Here is a 17,421-nt window from a genome sequence, read left to right on the forward strand (position 1 = left end):
TTCAAGGCTAGCTCAAGGCTGTGTGGCATCCTAGTACTTGGGAAATATTTTCAGAGCATTAATAAGGAAAGGGCTTATATATCTTAGGTCCATCTTCTACTTCTTTTCAATATAGAATATTTCGTTAACTAACTCTCTTTCACTTCTTTTTCCTTTCTTTCCTACTTCTTACATCTTACCGCCTGCATTTACTTCTTTCAAGCTGCATCAGCACCGCAGTATCTAGGATGAGCACCAACTGCGTCGCGGACTGGCAACATGCGGCCTTTTCCTTCTATCGCTACACCCCTTCTACCGCCGCGGCCGCTATATTCTGCATTCTTTTCTTCTTGTCCGGCATACTGCATTTGTTTCAGATGTGTAAAACAAGATGCTGGTACCTAACGCCGTTGGTAATTGGATGTTTTTGTGTGTTTATTCCCAGCCACCGCTATACCAAGTTGTTTACAATGGCACTGACTTTGTATTACAACTATAGTTGAATTTATTGGGTTTATTGGCCGAGCTGCATCTGGCGCACAAAAAACAGGCTGTTGGACACTGGGGCCCTACCTCATTCAGACCATGTTCATTTTGCTTGCACCCGCATTATTCGCAGCGTCCATCTATATGATACTCGGCCGAATCATTCTTCTTGTCGGTGGGCAAGAGCACGCAATTATCCGGCCGCAGTGGCTCACCAAAATATTCGTCGTTGGAGACGTCGTTTGCTTCTTGCTTCTGGCTGGAGGTGGGGCTTATTCTCGTGAAAAATGTCGCGTTCGAAATCAACTGCTTACCATTGTGTCTCATTACTAGGCAGCGGTATCTTAAGTTCAGCCAAAGACAACCCGTCTACCACAGATACCGGTAACAATGTCATCATTGGCGGCCTTGTTCTCCAACTCCTTTGGTTTGCCATTTTTGTTACTGTCGCAGCTATTTTCCACCGCCGAATGAAATCAGTTCCGACTAGTCGCTCGCAACAGCCAGATTGCCGTTGGCAAAGATACCTCCTAACGTTATACGTTGCCGGCGGCTTGATCATCATTCGAAACTTATTCCGTGTTATCGAATATGCTCAAGGGAACGACGGGTACCTACTTACAAAGGAAGCCTTTATTTACGTCTTCGATGCTCTGCCAATGTTGGCCGTCGTGACTTGGCTTCACTGGATGCATCCGGGAGAAATTGGTTTATTGCTTCGTGGTCAAGAGACATTCAAGAATGGATTTGAATTGATTCATCATCGCCCCAAGAACTAGAACCAATCGGTTCGAAAGCAACCACGAGCGCCAGCTAAGATGGATGCGCTATTCCTGTGATCTTAATACACTACATTCAGAGTCGAAAAGGTTACAAACCAACGATGACTTTTATTCTCATCTATCTATATATGCATCAGTATTAAACGATTTGCATAATGTTTACACTTTTCATGCTGATGCTGGTGGAAATCTAGAGAGTGGTGCTGTAATGAGTGGCGGCTTTTGTCTCTAAATATTATACTAGCTACAAAGAATTACATTTTGTCTTCTTTTCAGTTCAGCATTTCTGGGTAGCTTTGATTGGCTAATTAATCTGAACACAGCCATGCAAGTTGTAGTGGACTATGTAGTTGAGTTCTTTGTATGTTTTCTCTGGTGGCGACTATATTTGCCCGTTGTAAAAATATTTACCGCTTTAGAGTCGACGTCCATTTTTATAGCTCCAGGATTACTATGAGTGAAACTTGAAACTCGGAAATATGCGACATGTATCGCTATTTTTCCTGCGATGCGCGCTGAGATTACAGCTGGAGAATATCAGTCAAGGGAAGGCTGGGAGGAGAATTACTTGCTGCTTGCAGATGCCGCCGACTCTTAGATATTGGCTCGTATGAATGCAAGTACATCAAGCGTGAATACTACTAGCTTAAGATGGAAGTTCTAAGAAGCAAGAAGACCCCGGATACCGGATACCGGATACCGTTTTTTGTACCAGCATTATCGTTGGTATTGAACAATTTCCCTAGATGTAGCGTTCAACTTCGTAGACGCATCTTCAGTTCCGCATGTCAATGTTGGCGGCAAGTTAGCTTCAGAGTGCATTGCCAATACCTGGCTTGCTTGTGTATGGCAAAGCGTTGCAGCTCCAGCGAGGAAGCGTCTTAGCGAATTCCAAAGTCAGAAAAATACTTCTTGTTATTGAGTCAATTATCTGGTCAACTTGTATGCTAATAACCAAGTCGTGAGTTTCTCAGTGTTCTCAACCTTCCTAAAACAATGCCAAAATACGCTATGTGGTGACAAATTAAGATTTGAGTGTAGCTGCCAATGAAGCCCTTTATGTACAACGGCCCTTGCTCGCCACAAAAAAGAAGAAGAAAATATTTACAATAACCTCTGTTGGCTGATTGAATCAATTTAGTGAGAAACGTTGATGGAAAAGAAGTGAACATCGGAAGCGCTTGAGCCCTGGTTGTAGTTTCCAACCTTGAAGTAGCTGGAGGGCGCATCAAGGGAGTAGGTGCTGAGAGTCTTGGCAGCAGCGCCGTTGATGCTGACACTGAGGACGTTGCTAGAATAGCTGATCGTGTAGGTGAATTGCTGGCCAACGGGAACATTGCCAACCTTGGTCATGACTTCGTTACCGCCAGAGCGGGTTTGTTCCACGCCCATGGTCAGATCGCCGCTGGTGCTGTAGTACAGCTCGCACACTGGCTTGGTGCTAACGTTGTCAGAGATGTGGATTTGGCCGACAACAGTGCCATAGCCTGAGTTGTCTGGCTGTTCCACGGCGAGCGTCACCGTCAACTTGTTGTTGCTGGCATTGGGGTCCCAGCTGCTGGGGTTGCTTTCGCGCAGCTCCGTGCGGCAGTGCTGGCTGTTTGGTGTTGTGACACAGCCGGTGTTTGAGGGTGCTCCAGGGACTTTCATGACCAGGGCGCCGTCGCCACTCTCAGTGAAGAAGTACTTGTGGCCGGGATCTTGATAGCCCCCACAGCCTGAGAGCTGGGAAGCGGAAATCGTGGTTGGGCTGCCCGCAGAGCCGATGGGAAGCTGCAGGGACCATTTGGAAAGGTCAAAGTTGCCGCCGGGAGCACAGCTGGGGTTGAGCGCCGCTGAGGCAACGCCAACAAGGCCAGTGGCTAGAAGAGTCTTGAGGGCAGGCATGATTATTGGAGAAAGAATTGATGAATAGCTAAGCTGTCTTGGTGTAAAGCTTTAGGATGAAGACAAAAGAGGGAGATAAGAAAGAGGATAATCTTGCCATTTTATATATTGATACAGTCAAACGGCGAGTAAGGCTTGATGATCCTGCTTCTAGAACGAGTAGTTAGTGAGTTGTCGCACTAACTCTAAAATGACAGGTACATGAGCCCCAGCCAGGATATGCCTAAAAGTAGATTGTCCGTCGTGCCGCACACCCGGCAAAATATCTTCCAGTTGGGATTTGATTGGTGGAATTTTTCTTTATTCTTCTTTGCTAGATCGATAATGCTCAATTAACATTAGAAGCTGAGTCGCTAGAGTACCCCAGGATATACGAACCGGCCAGATCGTAATACAAGCTGCATGATCCTGCTAATAACATGCAAACAGTACTGCTCTGTGCAATGGAATCAGACTGTGAGCTGCCGGATTTGTCCATCGTATACAACTCGGGCTCCTCGCTGTTACGTACTACATAGGGGCAGGACAGCGGTTGAGGTCAATTACATTCCCCTTTGCCGCCAACATTGAGGGCAATTGGTTACAAGAGCGGAAGAGATGTAACATTCGCACGAGTTCAATACTGTAAGTCTGGCGTTCTACTCGAATGGATGTTGGTAAAGCTCAATGCTTAAGAAACATAAATAGGTGTCATATGTCTTAAAATGATACAAGGCAGTATTTGATAGTGGTGTGTTATTTCGGGTTCTAGGAAGAAGCAGATTCATATGATGAATGTTTTTATCAGCTATGAAGAAGCCATTTCTTATTGAACTTACTTAGAGCTAGCATACTGCATTTTCGCAATTGTTTCGCAATTGTGCATTTATTGAAAAGGGGCTCCTTTGCTGGATATGCCCCATTTTAGAATGTTTCAGACGTTTCGACCACAGCCTTACTCGTCGGTAGAAGGGCAATTAGTAATAACAGGTAAGCAGCGTGTTAAAAGGCTATAGAAATTGCGGTATGTAGAATTCTTTTCTAGATCCATATATCGAAGCATATAAGCTTTAAAATGTGGCACTTGATCTGTGACTTATATGAGGCAGGTCGCACAGCTTAAATGGCCATTTCTAGACTAAGCATCTTTGACTATTTTGCCGAAAGAAAATGATGGGTCACGAGAATAACGAATAATGAACTACGAGATAATTCCACTTCCGGGACCCTAATAAAAGCTATCTGACAGATTATTATTCTCTATATCAGATCAAGTCGTAACTAAATCCGCATCGTGACAAATACCGTCACAAGGGCCAGTGTTGCCTCTCACATCGACAATGACGATCACGACAACTACATATACTGCAGTGAACAAAATAATGCAACTTGAATAATCAAATCACTATTAGGATATCTTCCTTGCTGGTTTTATGAAAGGGAATTAATCCCATAGAAGATGTCATGTTACCTATCTATGAAGCTGTGTGTAAAAAGCATTGCGAGCATAATGATATACGGTGCAGCTAATTCTGGACAATCGAATAAACATTTCTGCTTCCTGATGGAAACCAACACGATGTGTAAGAATAAAAGTGAGTGCATATGGACATAATAGAACGGCAGACAGTATCTTCATTAATATACATAATTCCTTTGCGAATCGGTTAGCATTGGTGACACCGTCGCTAGGCGATAGAGATGCGTTATTTCATCATGCGCACCGTCGTGCATTGCGGCAATTGGTACTTTCTCATTTACAATGGGTCAGTCATATGCCAATAGTATATTAGGTTATTCCAATGCCTATTAGCTCTGACAAACGTCTACAAACTATATGGCAGCGCACTTCTAAAATTTGCGAATCACCTTGTCTTCTGCGAAACTCATTGTTTCATCAAAGCTTAGATTCGTTGAATGTAATAACTAAATGTAGATGTAAATCGAAAGCATCTCGCAAGTATGAACTCTATGAGAAGTAAACAAGGTCAATTTACCACTGCTGGTCGCGTAATACGATACGACATTTACTCTAACACTTTTGTTAATTACCAACCTTGAGGGTAGCATATTCACCGCGGGAACAGTCGCGCTAATAGTAATGACGCGTTGAGAAGACCTGCAAAAAGCAAAATTATTCATTAAAATCTACTATATAAGTAATACATATTTATTATACCGCCATGTTAAAAAAGAAACACAGGACATTTGCAGATCAGAGATAAAAGCATGCAAAACAGCCCTAACCTGGATTATTCATACTTCATGCTAGAATCAAACGCAAACTTTGTTAATACGACAGCCACTATGCTAAGCTCCAATTATAGACCAAAAAGGAGATGATTGCTTCACTGTAAACCATTGGGATACAATCAGAACTAATTAATCCCCAGCAGCATGGTGCTGACTGTCATGTCAGATTATAATAGACGTCTAAGAGAAGCTCTAACACGACCGGCTTTGTGTGCGGGGTAACCCATTGGGGGACAGATCTTGTAGATAGTGCACCTGACTGCTTATACTCGGGTTAGCAGGTGCTGTAAGCTTTTTTGGGTCTTACAGGTGAGAGAGTAAATCCGTCTTCTACATTCAGTACAGTGTGGCATTAAGTGTGTAAACACACGTGAATTCACTTAGACTTGAGTCGTGAAGGCATTTTTCTAAATCAAACAATCCTTTTCAAGTGATAGTATTGAGTAGCTAATAGGAACCAAAAGAACCTAAATAGAGGATTATACCAGCGACTATTTGTCATTCAATAGCCCAGACCTGAAAACAAAGACGGTGGGAACGATATCACACGTCATACAAAGCTATTTACAAAACAGAATAGATAAAAATTTGCTAAAACAGAGTGCCATTTACAATAACTTATTAAATTGACTTTTCGTTACCTATTGTATTAGCTTACACCGGCACTCTTAAGCCGCGCTCAATCGTGTTCACAGCCCGCTATTCCCGTGCAACGCCCTGGGGCGTGTACTGTTGTGTAGCGGCTTTCGTATACATGTAGCGTTATGTACAACGCAATGGTCGGCGGCAAGCCCGTTTTGAGTTCCAGCAGAAGTATGTATCTTGTTAAATAACAGAGAGCAACAGGTTGCCAATATTATACAAAAGAGTTGAAGTAGTCAATGCTCGGCGTCAGGTGTGAAACGAATGCATCATTGGCCTTGCCGCTGCTTCTCGTCACCTGCACGACGACTTCAATATTTACCTAGAGTAAATCGCCAGTAAAGCGGCACACAGGGCTGTGTTGCCGCTCATGGGCGGGCGACGAGAAATGACGTGAGAAGAGAAATTGGAAGCAAAACGAAAAGACGAATAGGCTATTGACGTGGGTAAACTCCAGAGGAGCCGCGACCTTTATATGCTGAGGCAGAAAATAGGCGATGAGCTTTTTCTGTCCTACCGCATTGCATCTCGCGGAGCAATAATGCGTTCCAGCGCATAGAGCAGCTCTATAATACAGTTCTACTCAGTTAACCTCGTGCCGCTTGGTGAGTCGCATTGCAGATCTTTGGTTGGCTGTTTTTCCTTGTTGGGGAATTTCACCTCGGATCACTAGCTGGATCTCTCGCGGTCCGGTCTTAAATCCCTTGTTATCCCCGCAAAGAGGAGGAAACGACATAAGTCAACGCTCTTGGGTCACAATCGCAAATGGTATTCTAAGCACTTAGCAGTAATAAGAAGAGCCAAACTGAGTTTAGAAAAAGTCAGTTTGACAAGTCTACTCCGTCATTTGCTACCTTTCCCTGCGCTCATTGGATGGGGAAAGCTGTGGTGACTATACCTACTATAACTTGCCAAATTATGACACAGTGCAATCCAAATTATAGGTTAGTCGCCGTAACTCATGCTGTCAAAGTACTTCCAAGTGAACTAATTGCCACAGACGACGATTTAGTCAAATAGCCACTATAATCAGCTATTTCTGATACGGATGCCGATTCCATCGATACGGTGAACAATGCGGCATTTATCTCATAAATACCCAAGGCGATCAAGCCCATCACTCGATCATCATGCGCGGCGATGGCGTAGAACTCACGCCGCTCCGAGACATGTGGGTTATGAAATATCAAGATCAATGCGCAATCAGGCACCGCAGCCGTCTGGATGCCATCACCCCGCTCAGCACCCCGTAACATGCCAAGATCCAGCTGCCAAACGCGTACGGAGCATTTCGTATTATTCCGCAACCCGGCAAGTTGACGCCGACCACCGTACTTTTTATGGATCGCGTGCTATTAGTCCTCTGCGGGCCGCCAGCCACACCTCCTAAAGTGGGATACGAGTGGCAGTTTTGGTTTTAGCCTGAGCATATGCAGAACCAGTAATATGGCTAGCCATCTTGATAGATGCCAAGAATCTCCTCTCCTGACACTACCTACAAGCTACTAAACACTGTAGATGAACGCGCGCGGGGGAGAAGCTGGCCGTGCGATGGTTGAACATTTAGTCACAGGAAGAATGGCCAACTGCCAAGATCGAGTTCCCTGCACGTTGGATGCTACGCTATAGACAGCAGTGCACGATCAAATTTGGGGGATGGGTCGGCTCAGCATTGCTTTCATCTCCTCATATCTCTGTGTCATGTTGTTACGTTTGCAAGAGGCAACCATACGCGAAGGGTAGGTATACCAAGAAGCTGGAAAAGGCTTTCGAGAGCGAATAACTGAGAATGTTTTTACCGATATTGCTAGCATCTTTCTTAACACAAGTAGCGATCGGCTTCGCTGTTCCGAGGGGACGGCAGCAGATTTCGATGGCGTGACAATGTGACTCAAGGGAGTCGTCCCATCGCGATGGCAAAGCAACAAAGAAAGCACTTGTAATCCTTGGGGAGGTAGTATTATTATGCCTCGGGCGGCATGATCATGGCTGCCCTGAGGAGCAGCCGAGGTCTTGCAAAACACGGTCATGCAAAACATGGTCATGCGATCTCTAGAAATTGTAGTGTATTGGCGTTTTTCACATTACGAACGCGCGAATTTAGCTCGTAGATTTTCAGATCCTCGGGATCGAGCCACATAGAATGATCATCTCGACTAAAGGGAATAAGAACGCAGGAATCTTGCAGCATTGGGGGTCATTCCTTTAGCTCGGCTGTAGGCACTTCTGAAAAATACAATAGAATCATCACTTATTTAGTTATGTAACTGCAAATTTATTTGGCTAGTATAGCAATAAAGTCTATTGTAAGAAACTGTAAGATATGTAAGAAATTGTAAGACGTGGCTTCTTGAGGGGGTGGCGGGATGTTGACGACCGACCCTATGTATTCTAAGTTTGTGACGTGATCTATAAGATTGCTAGTGTCATAAAAGTTGATATAAAAGATATCCCCACGGTCTCATGCCGTTCCAACAGAATCTGCCCGACATCTTCCTCACAAATACAATACAAACTGAGCGCGCTTCCATATCAATTCTACCAGAGTATCATATTCGGCTATCCTTTCATTAAACATGAATGGCTACGCAAAGCCGCCGAAACCGCAGTACGGAAAACGACTGCTACCCAATATAGTCGACGACTATGCAACCTACGAACCAGAGCGTGTTTTTGTCTACCAGCCTTATTCCAGCAACCTCGAAGATGGCTATCGCCCCATCACGTTCACAGAAACCTCTAGGGGTGTGAACCACCTTGCTCGCGAGCTATTGAAAGAAAGACAAGATACCACCGATGAGAAAGACAGCTTTCCTACCGTGGCTTATATCGGACCAAGCGACGTACGATACACCATAGTGATGCTTGCGTGTATAAAGGCACATTGCCAAGCGTTATTCATCTCTCCGCGAAATAGCCTTGAAGCACAGCTTTCGCTTTTCAAAAAGACACAATGCGCCCAAATCCTGTACGAGCCCTCGATGCAGTCCACTGTAGAGCCCTTGCTCCAGTTCTATCCCATGCCAGCGAGAGCGGTTCCTCCTCTTGAAGATTGGCTTCAGTCGACTGCGCCCCATGTGCCATACGATGTACCATTTGATGAGGCTAGATTCCATCCTTTGGCTGTTCTTCACACAAGTGGCTCTACTGGTATTCCAAAGCCTATTACTGTTCGCCAGGGAAGCGCTGCCATTGTCGACGATCTACGAGAGGTATATATGGATGGCTCTCCTGTAGTATGGACTTATCTTCCCAGCACTTGCTCGAAAGTATTTATACCAATGCCCGCGTTCCATATGGCAGGAGTTGGTTGTATGTCATTTTTTGGAATTTATTTTGGAGTTCAGCTATGTCTGGGAGTGCCAAATCGCCCTGTAAGCGCAGGCCTTGTTGCCGAATGCCTAAAGTTCCTGGGGGATTGCGATGCAGCTGTTCTTCCTCCGTCTATCATTGAAGACATGAGTTCCAACGAAGAACAAATTCGGCTTTTAGCCGATCTCAAGATGGTTGGCTTTGGTGGAGGTTAGAATACCTCGCCCAATATGATCTCCCTTCAATTGATCACCCAAAACTGACTTCAAGCTACAGGTAATCTATCTCCCTCGGTGGGCGACAAGATTGTGAGGAAAGGTGTCAATCTTTTGAATGCTATAGCTTCTACCGAGTAAGTTGAAAAATTAAAGCACCAAGTATGCTCGTCGCTGACATTTTCAGGGTCGCGCCATATGTCATCCATCGCCAGACGGACCCCAAAATGTGGCAGTGGTTCATCGTCAACGCTGAAGAAATGGGAGCTGACTTCCGTCTGATAGCGGATGATGACATTTACGAAATGTTCATTGTTCGAAAGGATCCAAAAGAAGCTATGCGACAACCTCTCTTTTATACTTTCCCTGAGAAGACCGAGTGGTCAACAGGTGATATGTATAAGAAACACCCAACCAAGCCAAATCACTGGCAATACTGGGGTCGCACTGACAACGTTATAGTCTTCTCCACTGGCGAGAAGCTCAATCCAGTCACAATTGAGGCTGCCGTAACGGGTCATCCCGCGATCAAAGGCGCTCTTGTGGTCGGACAGCAAAGGATGCAGCCTGCGCTGATTTTGGAACCTCATAAGTACCCAAAAGACGAGAAAGCAGCCAGATCGCTTATTGATAGCGTATGGCCAATTGTCTCAGACGTGAATAAAGTCACCGTGGCTCATGGGCGAATTGTCCGCGATATGATTGTCCTCGCAGATCCTAGCACGCCATTTTCAATGTCAGGCAAAGGCTCAATACAACGAGTGGCAACTGTCACAGCATATAAAGATTTAATCGATGGACTCTATGCCCAGCAAGACGAAGGCATTGATATGGGCGACACGATTTCTCTGGACATAACGAGTCCAAAGGCCATGGCACAGTCGATCTTGGATATTGTCAGATGCCAGATCCATAAACCAGCGGTCGACATTGAAGCGGATCTTTTTAGCACCGGCATGGACTCAATGGAAGTCATCACTTTGTCGAAGATCCTTCGATCTAGCCTAGAGTCTGCTGGTGTAAGGCCTGATAAAGATGCCGTTGCACCTCGAATTATCTATGCAAATTCGACAATTAAAGGACTAGCCAAGCATTTATACTCCTCAGTGATCACTGGAAGTACCGAGGACGATTCCGAAGAAAGAGAAATCGGTGCTCTGGTCAAACTCATGTCCAAATACACCAAGGATCTGCCGCCTCCCAACACAAATCAGTCCAATCCCTTGGATGAAGAGCAGACAGTTATCGTAACGGGCACTACGGGGTCTCTTGGTGCTTATATGCTCGACCTTTTGATCAAAAACCCTCGAGTAGCAAAAATTGTTGCTTTCAATCGTGGACAAGATGGAGGTAGCTCCCGTCAGCCAGCATACAACTCGTACCGTAACTTGAGCACAGACTTCTCCAAGGTTGAATTCCTCGGTGTTGATTTGTCCAAGCCATATTTCGGCCTCCCTATGGAGAAATACAACGACGTCCTAGCCACAGCAGACCGCATCATTCACAACGCATGGCCCGTCAACTTTAACATTAGCGTCAGTTCGTTTGAACCCTACATTTTTGGTGTACGCCAGCTTGTGGATTTCTCCAACAAAGCAGCCAAAAGAGTCCCCATTATATACATTTCAAGCGTCGGTACTGTCGGTAACTGGACGCGCCCACAATCAATCCCTGAGCGCCGCCTCGAGGATTTGACTCTGCCCGCCATGGGCTACGGCCGGTCAAAGCTTGCCGCAAGCTCCATCTTAGATGCAGCTGTTGAGCAATCGGGCATCCTGGCTGCTGTTATTCGCGTCGGACAAATCGCTGGTTCACGAGCCAAACAGGGCGTGTGGAATCCCCAGGAGTTCATCCCGAGCTTGATTGCTAGCTCAGTGCACCTCGGAGTGCTTCCAGACCGGTTCAGTAAGACAGACGTTGTAGACTGGACGCCGGTTGATGATATTGCTGGCTTAATCTTAGACGTCGCTGGAATTACTCATAAGATCGATCCCTCAGCCATATCGGGTTACTTCCATGGAGTAAACCCTTCGGTAACTAGCTGGACCAAGCTCGCGGCAGTTCTCAAGAGCCACTATTCTGGAAGAATAAAGGATATCGTGCCTTTGACTGAATGGATACGAATTCTTGAAGCAAGTGCTGTCAATGCAACGGCGGACGATGTAAACAGAAATCCTGCCATCAAGCTCCTTGATGCGTATAAGGGCATAGCATCCGGCAGTGGCCATCCCAAGTGGGATATGGAGAGAACCATGGCACACAGCCCGACCATGAGAAATATTGGACCAGTCGATGAGACCTTGATGAAAAACTGGTGTGACCAGTGGAAGTATTGATGTTGGGAACAATATTTGCGATGGTTTTCGCTGAAGGAGCTACTTTTTTTTTTTTTGCACGTTTGTTTAACGATGAAATAATTATCAGGCTAGTGGTAGCTAATCAGAATGAGAGATTATTGAGATTTGAGGACCATGGCCCTACTAGGTAACTTCGTGCGTGGTCAGCCTTTAAAGAGAAGCCTAATAAGGGTATCACCATATTTGCGCGATGTGAGTTCTAAAGTCTCGGAGGGGGCAATGCGATTTCAGATGCGCTGCATTGTGAGATCTCTTATATTTTTTTCTTATTCTCCTTATTCTCTGTCCGATCAGTGCTACAAGTCCCAGAGACATAATATCTTCATCATTGTTCTCTTCCTACATCCTTTCGCCATTTTCTCAAAGCGTTGAAGCGCGCTCCGCCCCCCCTGCGTCAACCTCCTGCATCGCATATCCTACGTCATTCGCATTTCTTATTCTACTCTTTGCTAGTACTAGTACTAGGTAGTAGCATTGCATTCACACAAGGAATCTTTCCAACTTCTACTCTTGCCACTTTGAGGTCAGCCTCCGAGCTGGCCGTGCGTTAGCCAGTTACGGGGCTGGCAGCGTATTAAAGCAAGCCACGTAACGATCGCCAACGAGGACTGCATATGCCAATAAGCAGATGAGGTAAGAAAGGTAAATTCCGATGAAAGCACTGCCATCCAACTCAGTGCCGTAATACTAGTACTAGAACCAGGAGTGACCAATGAAAGGATTGTCATTATGGCGGGGCACGGGATCAAGGAGGGGGCTTATTTAGTACCAGTATGACGGGCTCTGCAACATTCCTGTCTGCTAGTCAAGTGCTTCTTTCTAAATACTTGAGCGGCCTCTCAAACGGGCAGTCATAGAACCAACGCTACTCTTTCTCCGCACTGCAGTTTTGCGCCCGCTCCTTTCTGGTGATTACCAGCTAGTACCTATCATGGAGGCTGCTCTGACCGAATTCACACTGTTCCCTCAATTACCAGCCGAGCTAAGGATCAAAATATGGGAGTTGGTACCAAGACCCAGCCGCGTGGTTGGCGTTTTACCTCCAGCCTCTAACTGGTATCGTCACTACTACCGCGCAATTGGCTCTAGAGCCAGCTCAGGCGGGGGACGTCCAGGGACGGGATCTTGGCAACGCTACCATTATCGATACATTGTTCAGCCAAGAGAACATGCGATATTTCCTCTGCTTCATGTGAACCGCGAGGCTCGAGACGTTTGGTTGCCACATTTCTTTCAGCCTTCTCGCCATTCTCGAGTATCGGATCTTGATATTCGATTCGATACGCCTTTCATCAGCTACGATACGGATATTTTCACAGTCTTTGATGGGTGGCCGTCAAGAGGCATCCCCGTGGATGCTTATCGCAGCCCCGTGATACTTGACGACGACGATGAACCAGTGGATGGCTTCATAGCCCTCGACCGAAAGCGAATAAAAAACGTTGCACTTTGTGAAATCCCAGGAGACATCACATCTTTCACCGGCTCCGTCGCCATCCGTCAACTACCGAACCTGCAAAACCTAACAATCCTGGCTTTGGGACCCGACTCGACCTATCGACCTGCGTCTCTCACTTCCCAAAACGGCAATGAAATCAGTCCACCAATTCTCGAGATGCTAGCAGTGGATATCCAGCGAGGTAGCTCTGATATCTATGAGCTTCCTTTAGACTTGGTCCATAAGAGTCCGTTTCTCAATGGCTCAAGACTACGACACGCAATAGCCGTGTCGCCCAGTATACGTCCACTATTTCGCTATAAAACATTTATTCTATCCTTGCTCTGGCATGAACTCAGGCAAAAGAACGCGGCAGAAGCAATAGCAGCATCCTGGTGGGAATACACCGAGTACTTGTTTGAAGACTGCCGTGAAGAAGCACAGTGCCCTTTAATGTTGAGCGGCTGCGGCGGTGAAGGCCATACAAAACGCGAAATGATGGATTGGAAGGCCAGTTTTGAGATTAATTATAAACTTCTTTATGCCACGGAGTGGAAAGATGAGCTCAAGCGGATTGGAGTTATTAAACATGATATGTGAAAATCGGCCAAGGGGAGTTAGTACGCTATTACATTATCACTATAAGTTTTCCTACAACGGCCTGGTGCTCTATCAGTATCGCAAACTGCAGCATTTTAATAGTAATAAACTACGTATATGCATTTTATTGCCATGTAGAAAGCAGATAATGATTTTCGCTTGCCTGTTTATTTTACGAAGCTTCCATTGCGCTCACATTTTGTAATGTCAAAAGCTCCTGGAGGTTGGACTCGTGAACAGCCATTACATAGGATCGTCAGCAGGACGTTAGGCAATTAAATTTACAACATGATTATTATTTAGAATGTGAATTCATGTCTTGCAGCCAAAAGTTTCAATTAGCATCCAATGGAAAAAGTATCTTCTTATTTTATTTTTGTTTGATTACAACCATGAACCCGGGGGGTTTTGTGGGTTAGGTATGAATCATACTGTGGCCCAAGACCACTAAAGCGCTTTGTTGTGTGCTGCATGAGAATCACGCTCGAATAGCTGCCCAGTGTGGCAAAAGCAGACTATATAGTAGAAAGAAGCAGACCTGGCCACTTATTCTTCTGAAAGAAAAATTCGACCAAGATTGCCATCTGCTTAAGCTCCAAAATGTCAGAGATGCGCGCCCACACCCGGTTCTTGGGAGAGTTGCTGGATACGATACGAAGCTATCGCGATGCATGCAATTATTTGGACCGTCGTTTTCAACCGCGCTCAGTGCGCGCGTTTCGGGGAACGCCAGAGCTATCAACACGGCGACAAGAAGGCATGCCAACCCGAGAAGATGGAGAGCCACGCGCCGCGTTTACCAGCCATGTAGGTCTACGCCAAGGGTCCAGAAATCGTCCTGCCTCCGATTGCGGCGGCGGCGACACTGGCACAGGTACCCAAGCCAACTCTTCTGTATGCGCCAAGTCAGACAGCTTTTGAATAGGGTCTCGCCTAAGCTCACCGTCCCGCTAGGAAGCAGTGGGGTTGGTTCACTCTCGGATGGCCGTTTAAACACCAGGCGGCTGAGTACCTTGCCTATCGCGCACATAGAGAGACGGTAGGATTGCGGCTAAGCCACGGTCAGCCACGGTCCAGTCGTCATATAGGTACAAACTAACAAGAGTCGGTTCTTCATAACAATCTAACAGGGTAAGATTAATAGTTGTAGAGCTTCAATGAACCTACATTGTATCAGACAACTTTACCTCTGATGCCATATTCGTTCATAAGACAACTATCCATCGGTGCTTTTGTAACAAGTCCATATGCCTCGGTCTGTTGGAAGAGGATGCACTACCTGTCGGTAAGTAGCCTAAATACCCCCTTTTCAACTATAATAATGACTGACTTGTGAACTGAGCAGGATCCGACGTGTAAAGTGCGATGAGGCTAGGCCCAACTGTCGCCGTTGCATTTCCACCGGCCGACGGTGCGATGGCTACCTTCCTGTGGATATCGCCTTGTCTCGCCGTGCGTTAGTTGATATTGCTAAGCATCCCGGTACCTCAATTCCAGAGCACATCAAGCTACTACAGCAACGAAGACAAGCAGCAGTACCAGTGGTGCTCACGCGGTCCTTGTCACAAGCTCCAGCGGCCCTTGCCCGAACTCCAACCTGTTTGGGGGATGAAAGATCTCGTCTGTCACTGGAATTCCAGCTATTCGACGTTTTTCGCTCCCGGACTATCCCGTCAGCCACTTTGCTCGCACCATCACAATTTTGGACACAGTTGGTTCTGAAACTAACGCATAATGAACCGGCTATGTGGCACGCATGTATTACGCTGGCTTCACTGCAGCAGGCTTGGCACGTCACGGAGAACAATGGTGCAAGTGCTGGGGAACGACTTCACACATCACGCCAAGCAAAGATTAAAGGCGTCTCTGAGGTGCACTACTATCGAGCCATCTCCCTAGCCAAGACGGTGTCTCACCCAACATCAATGCTGGTGCTTAGTATCTTATTAGGTGCCGCCGCTGGTGGGCTAGGCAGGACTCAAGATGCCAGAATGCACGTCATAGCCGGTAGGAAGCTATTCGTGGAAGGAGATCAATCGCATGAGACGGCGCGCGCTGCTGATGTGCTGGTTCGACTCGATCTCGACCGCTTATCAGTCATGGATATGGCTGCACCATATGTTCGAGAAGACATGGCGGCGCTTCGCCATTGTGGTCAACAAGGTCTGTTTGAAAGGGGGTTTGATACGTACGGACAAGCTTTTGAAGGTATTTACGCCCTCACCAGGGTTTTGATGGTCAATCACTACCAGTCATGGGCATCTTTTCTCATCAAAGAATACAAATTCAGTGAGGATTTGCGCGCTTGGGAACTTGGAATGGCTCGATTCGAAATACAGCCTCACATTCAAACACGGGAAACGAGACCGTGGGCAGCTGGAACTGGGTGTGAAAATATGATCTATGCACTTTCAATACGTATCTGCCATACGTTCCTCTACATCATGCTCCACCGGCTCCGCGAGCCGATTCCAGAAACGAGATTTGACCAGGATCTGGCCTTGTTTGAGCGAGTCATCCTTCTGAGCGAGGAGCTGTGCCGCCGAGCAGCCTCGGATCTAACATCAGTGTCTATAGATCCTGGCTTGATCATGGTGTTATATATGGCTGGATCAAAATGTAGACACTCTCGGCTGAGAAGAAAGTGTGTGAGGATGCTAGAAAAACTCAAGAGACGTGAAGGAGTCTGGAGAAGTGATGCGGCTGCTGGAATGTTGCTGAAAATTATCGAAGTGGAGGAGCAGCGGCATGTACATTTTGGAGACGTCGGGGACAACCAGCAGTTTTCGCCACCAACACAAACGGAGATGAGATACTTGCAGAGCGCAATGAAAGTCTCTTGGAACGCCTGGACAAAGCCTGGTTTTGGACTCCAGGCGTGGGAAACCTGGGATCGAGTTGATGTAATACCAGAACATTGCCGGGTGCAAGACACGGATGTGGCGGTATTTGAGGAAGACGGTTACCTGTCTGCAACTCTTCATCTTGCAGGATCAAGGCAAAATCAGCGTAAAGTCATTGTTCGCTTTTAAGCGTAAGGACGGTTAACAGATGGCCAAAACCATGGTTGACTACACCAAGGGCATTGCAAATTGCAAAACGCCAGATTACGAAGCAATGGTTTGCTATGCAGGATGGGCGATGAGGACTGCAAAGGTTGGTGGCGCAAAGGCTGAGAGTTGCTGTTTAGGTTCGGGACGTACAATCGCTGAAAGCCTCTGACACATTCAGCAGCAAACCTCAAAAGTCGAAGCAAATGTTGTTGCCGCTCACTAGTAGTCCCCCCCATAAAGGGGTTATGTTGGCGCATCTGAGACTAGAGCTCATCGAAATGTTCATAGCTGATCAATTTTCCTCGTTGTTAACGCTTTTAGCTGATAAATCTTAGAAAGGTAGTTGATTGACTCGGGTTGTCCCAGTTTACGTATAAAGGCTCTGGAGTGAACCTACGAAGCGAGCAAGGATCTTGTGTTTGTAATATCGAAATGAGG

At 46.3% G+C, this 17,421-nt stretch overlaps 6 protein-coding genes across 6 annotated transcripts; 5 read left to right on the forward strand and 1 right to left on the reverse strand.

The window, feature by feature from the left end:
- Positions 1-342: 342 nt before the first annotated feature.
- Positions 343-1,465, forward strand: TrAtP1_000025 (uncharacterized protein). Its single transcript, XM_066110410.1, has 3 exons — positions 343-408; positions 479-730; positions 799-1,465. The coding sequence occupies exons 1-3, from the start codon at positions 357-359 to the stop codon at positions 1,242-1,244; spliced, it is 750 nt and encodes a 249-aa protein (XP_065966482.1). The 5' UTR covers positions 343-356; the 3' UTR covers positions 1,245-1,465.
- A 702-nt stretch (positions 1,466-2,167) lies between these two features.
- On the reverse strand, positions 2,168-3,134 carry TrAtP1_000026 (uncharacterized protein; the record flags this gene model as incomplete). The annotated part of the gene is made up of 1 exon (XM_014092022.2): positions 2,168-3,134. One exon carries the CDS (start codon positions 3,132-3,134, stop codon positions 2,385-2,387), a length of 750 nt encoding a protein of 249 aa, XP_013947497.1. The 3' UTR covers positions 2,168-2,384.
- Positions 3,135-8,468: 5,334 nt separating this feature from the next.
- On the forward strand, positions 8,469-12,002 carry TrAtP1_000027 (putative NRPS-like protein biosynthetic cluster). Its single transcript, XM_014092021.2, has 3 exons — positions 8,469-9,530; positions 9,597-9,672; positions 9,723-12,002. Exons 1-3 carry the CDS (start codon positions 8,585-8,587, stop codon positions 11,869-11,871), a joined length of 3,171 nt encoding a protein of 1,056 aa, XP_013947496.2. The 5' UTR covers positions 8,469-8,584; the 3' UTR covers positions 11,872-12,002.
- A 589-nt stretch (positions 12,003-12,591) lies between these two features.
- TrAtP1_000028 (uncharacterized protein) lies at positions 12,592-14,075 on the forward strand. The gene has a single exon (XM_014092020.2). It carries the CDS (start codon positions 12,824-12,826, stop codon positions 13,928-13,930), a length of 1,107 nt encoding a protein of 368 aa, XP_013947495.1. The 5' UTR covers positions 12,592-12,823; the 3' UTR covers positions 13,931-14,075.
- Positions 14,076-14,322: 247 nt separating this feature from the next.
- TrAtP1_000029 (uncharacterized protein) lies at positions 14,323-15,065 on the forward strand (the record flags this gene model as incomplete). The annotated part of the gene is made up of 4 exons (XM_066110411.1): positions 14,323-14,340; positions 14,742-14,824; positions 14,885-14,991; positions 15,061-15,065. 4 exons carry the CDS (start codon positions 14,323-14,325, stop codon positions 15,063-15,065), a joined length of 213 nt encoding a protein of 70 aa, XP_065966483.1.
- Positions 15,066-15,177: 112 nt separating this feature from the next.
- On the forward strand, positions 15,178-16,962 carry TrAtP1_000030 (uncharacterized protein; the record flags this gene model as incomplete). The annotated part of the gene is made up of 2 exons (XM_066110412.1): positions 15,178-15,215; positions 15,276-16,962. 2 exons carry the CDS (start codon positions 15,178-15,180, stop codon positions 16,960-16,962), a joined length of 1,725 nt encoding a protein of 574 aa, XP_065966484.1.
- Positions 16,963-17,421: the final 459 nt, after the last annotated feature.

The sequence above is a fragment of the Trichoderma atroviride genome, chromosome 1, assembly GCF_020647795.1.
Source record: "Trichoderma atroviride chromosome 1, complete sequence".
Lineage (NCBI taxonomy): Eukaryota > Fungi > Ascomycota > Sordariomycetes > Hypocreales > Hypocreaceae > Trichoderma > Trichoderma atroviride.

What these genes read in the sequence shown, in the direction of transcription:
- TrAtP1_000028 (XM_014092020.2), top strand. Translation starts at nt 12,824, where the DNA reads ATGGAGGCTGCTCTGACCGAATTCACACTGTTCCCTCAATTACCAGCC.
- TrAtP1_000027 (XM_014092021.2), top strand. Translation starts at nt 8,585, where the DNA reads ATGAATGGCTACGCAAAGCCGCCGAAACCGCAGTACGGAAAACGACTG. An exon ending in GATGGTTGGCTTTGGTGGAG is followed by an intron (nt 9,531 to 9,596) that starts GTTAGAATACCT and finishes TTCAAGCTACAG; the next exon opens with GTAATCTATCTCCCTCGGTG. An exon ending in AATGCTATAGCTTCTACCGA is followed by an intron (nt 9,673 to 9,722) that starts GTAAGTTGAAAA and finishes TGACATTTTCAG; the next exon opens with GGTCGCGCCATATGTCATCC.
- TrAtP1_000025 (XM_066110410.1), top strand. Translation starts at nt 357, where the DNA reads ATGTGTAAAACAAGATGCTGGTACCTAACGCCGTTGGTAATTGGATGT. An exon ending in GTTGGTAATTGGATGTTTTT is followed by an intron (nt 409 to 478) that starts GTGTGTTTATTC and finishes TTACAACTATAG; the next exon opens with TTGAATTTATTGGGTTTATT. An exon ending in CTTCTTGCTTCTGGCTGGAG is followed by an intron (nt 731 to 798) that starts GTGGGGCTTATT and finishes TCTCATTACTAG; the next exon opens with GCAGCGGTATCTTAAGTTCA.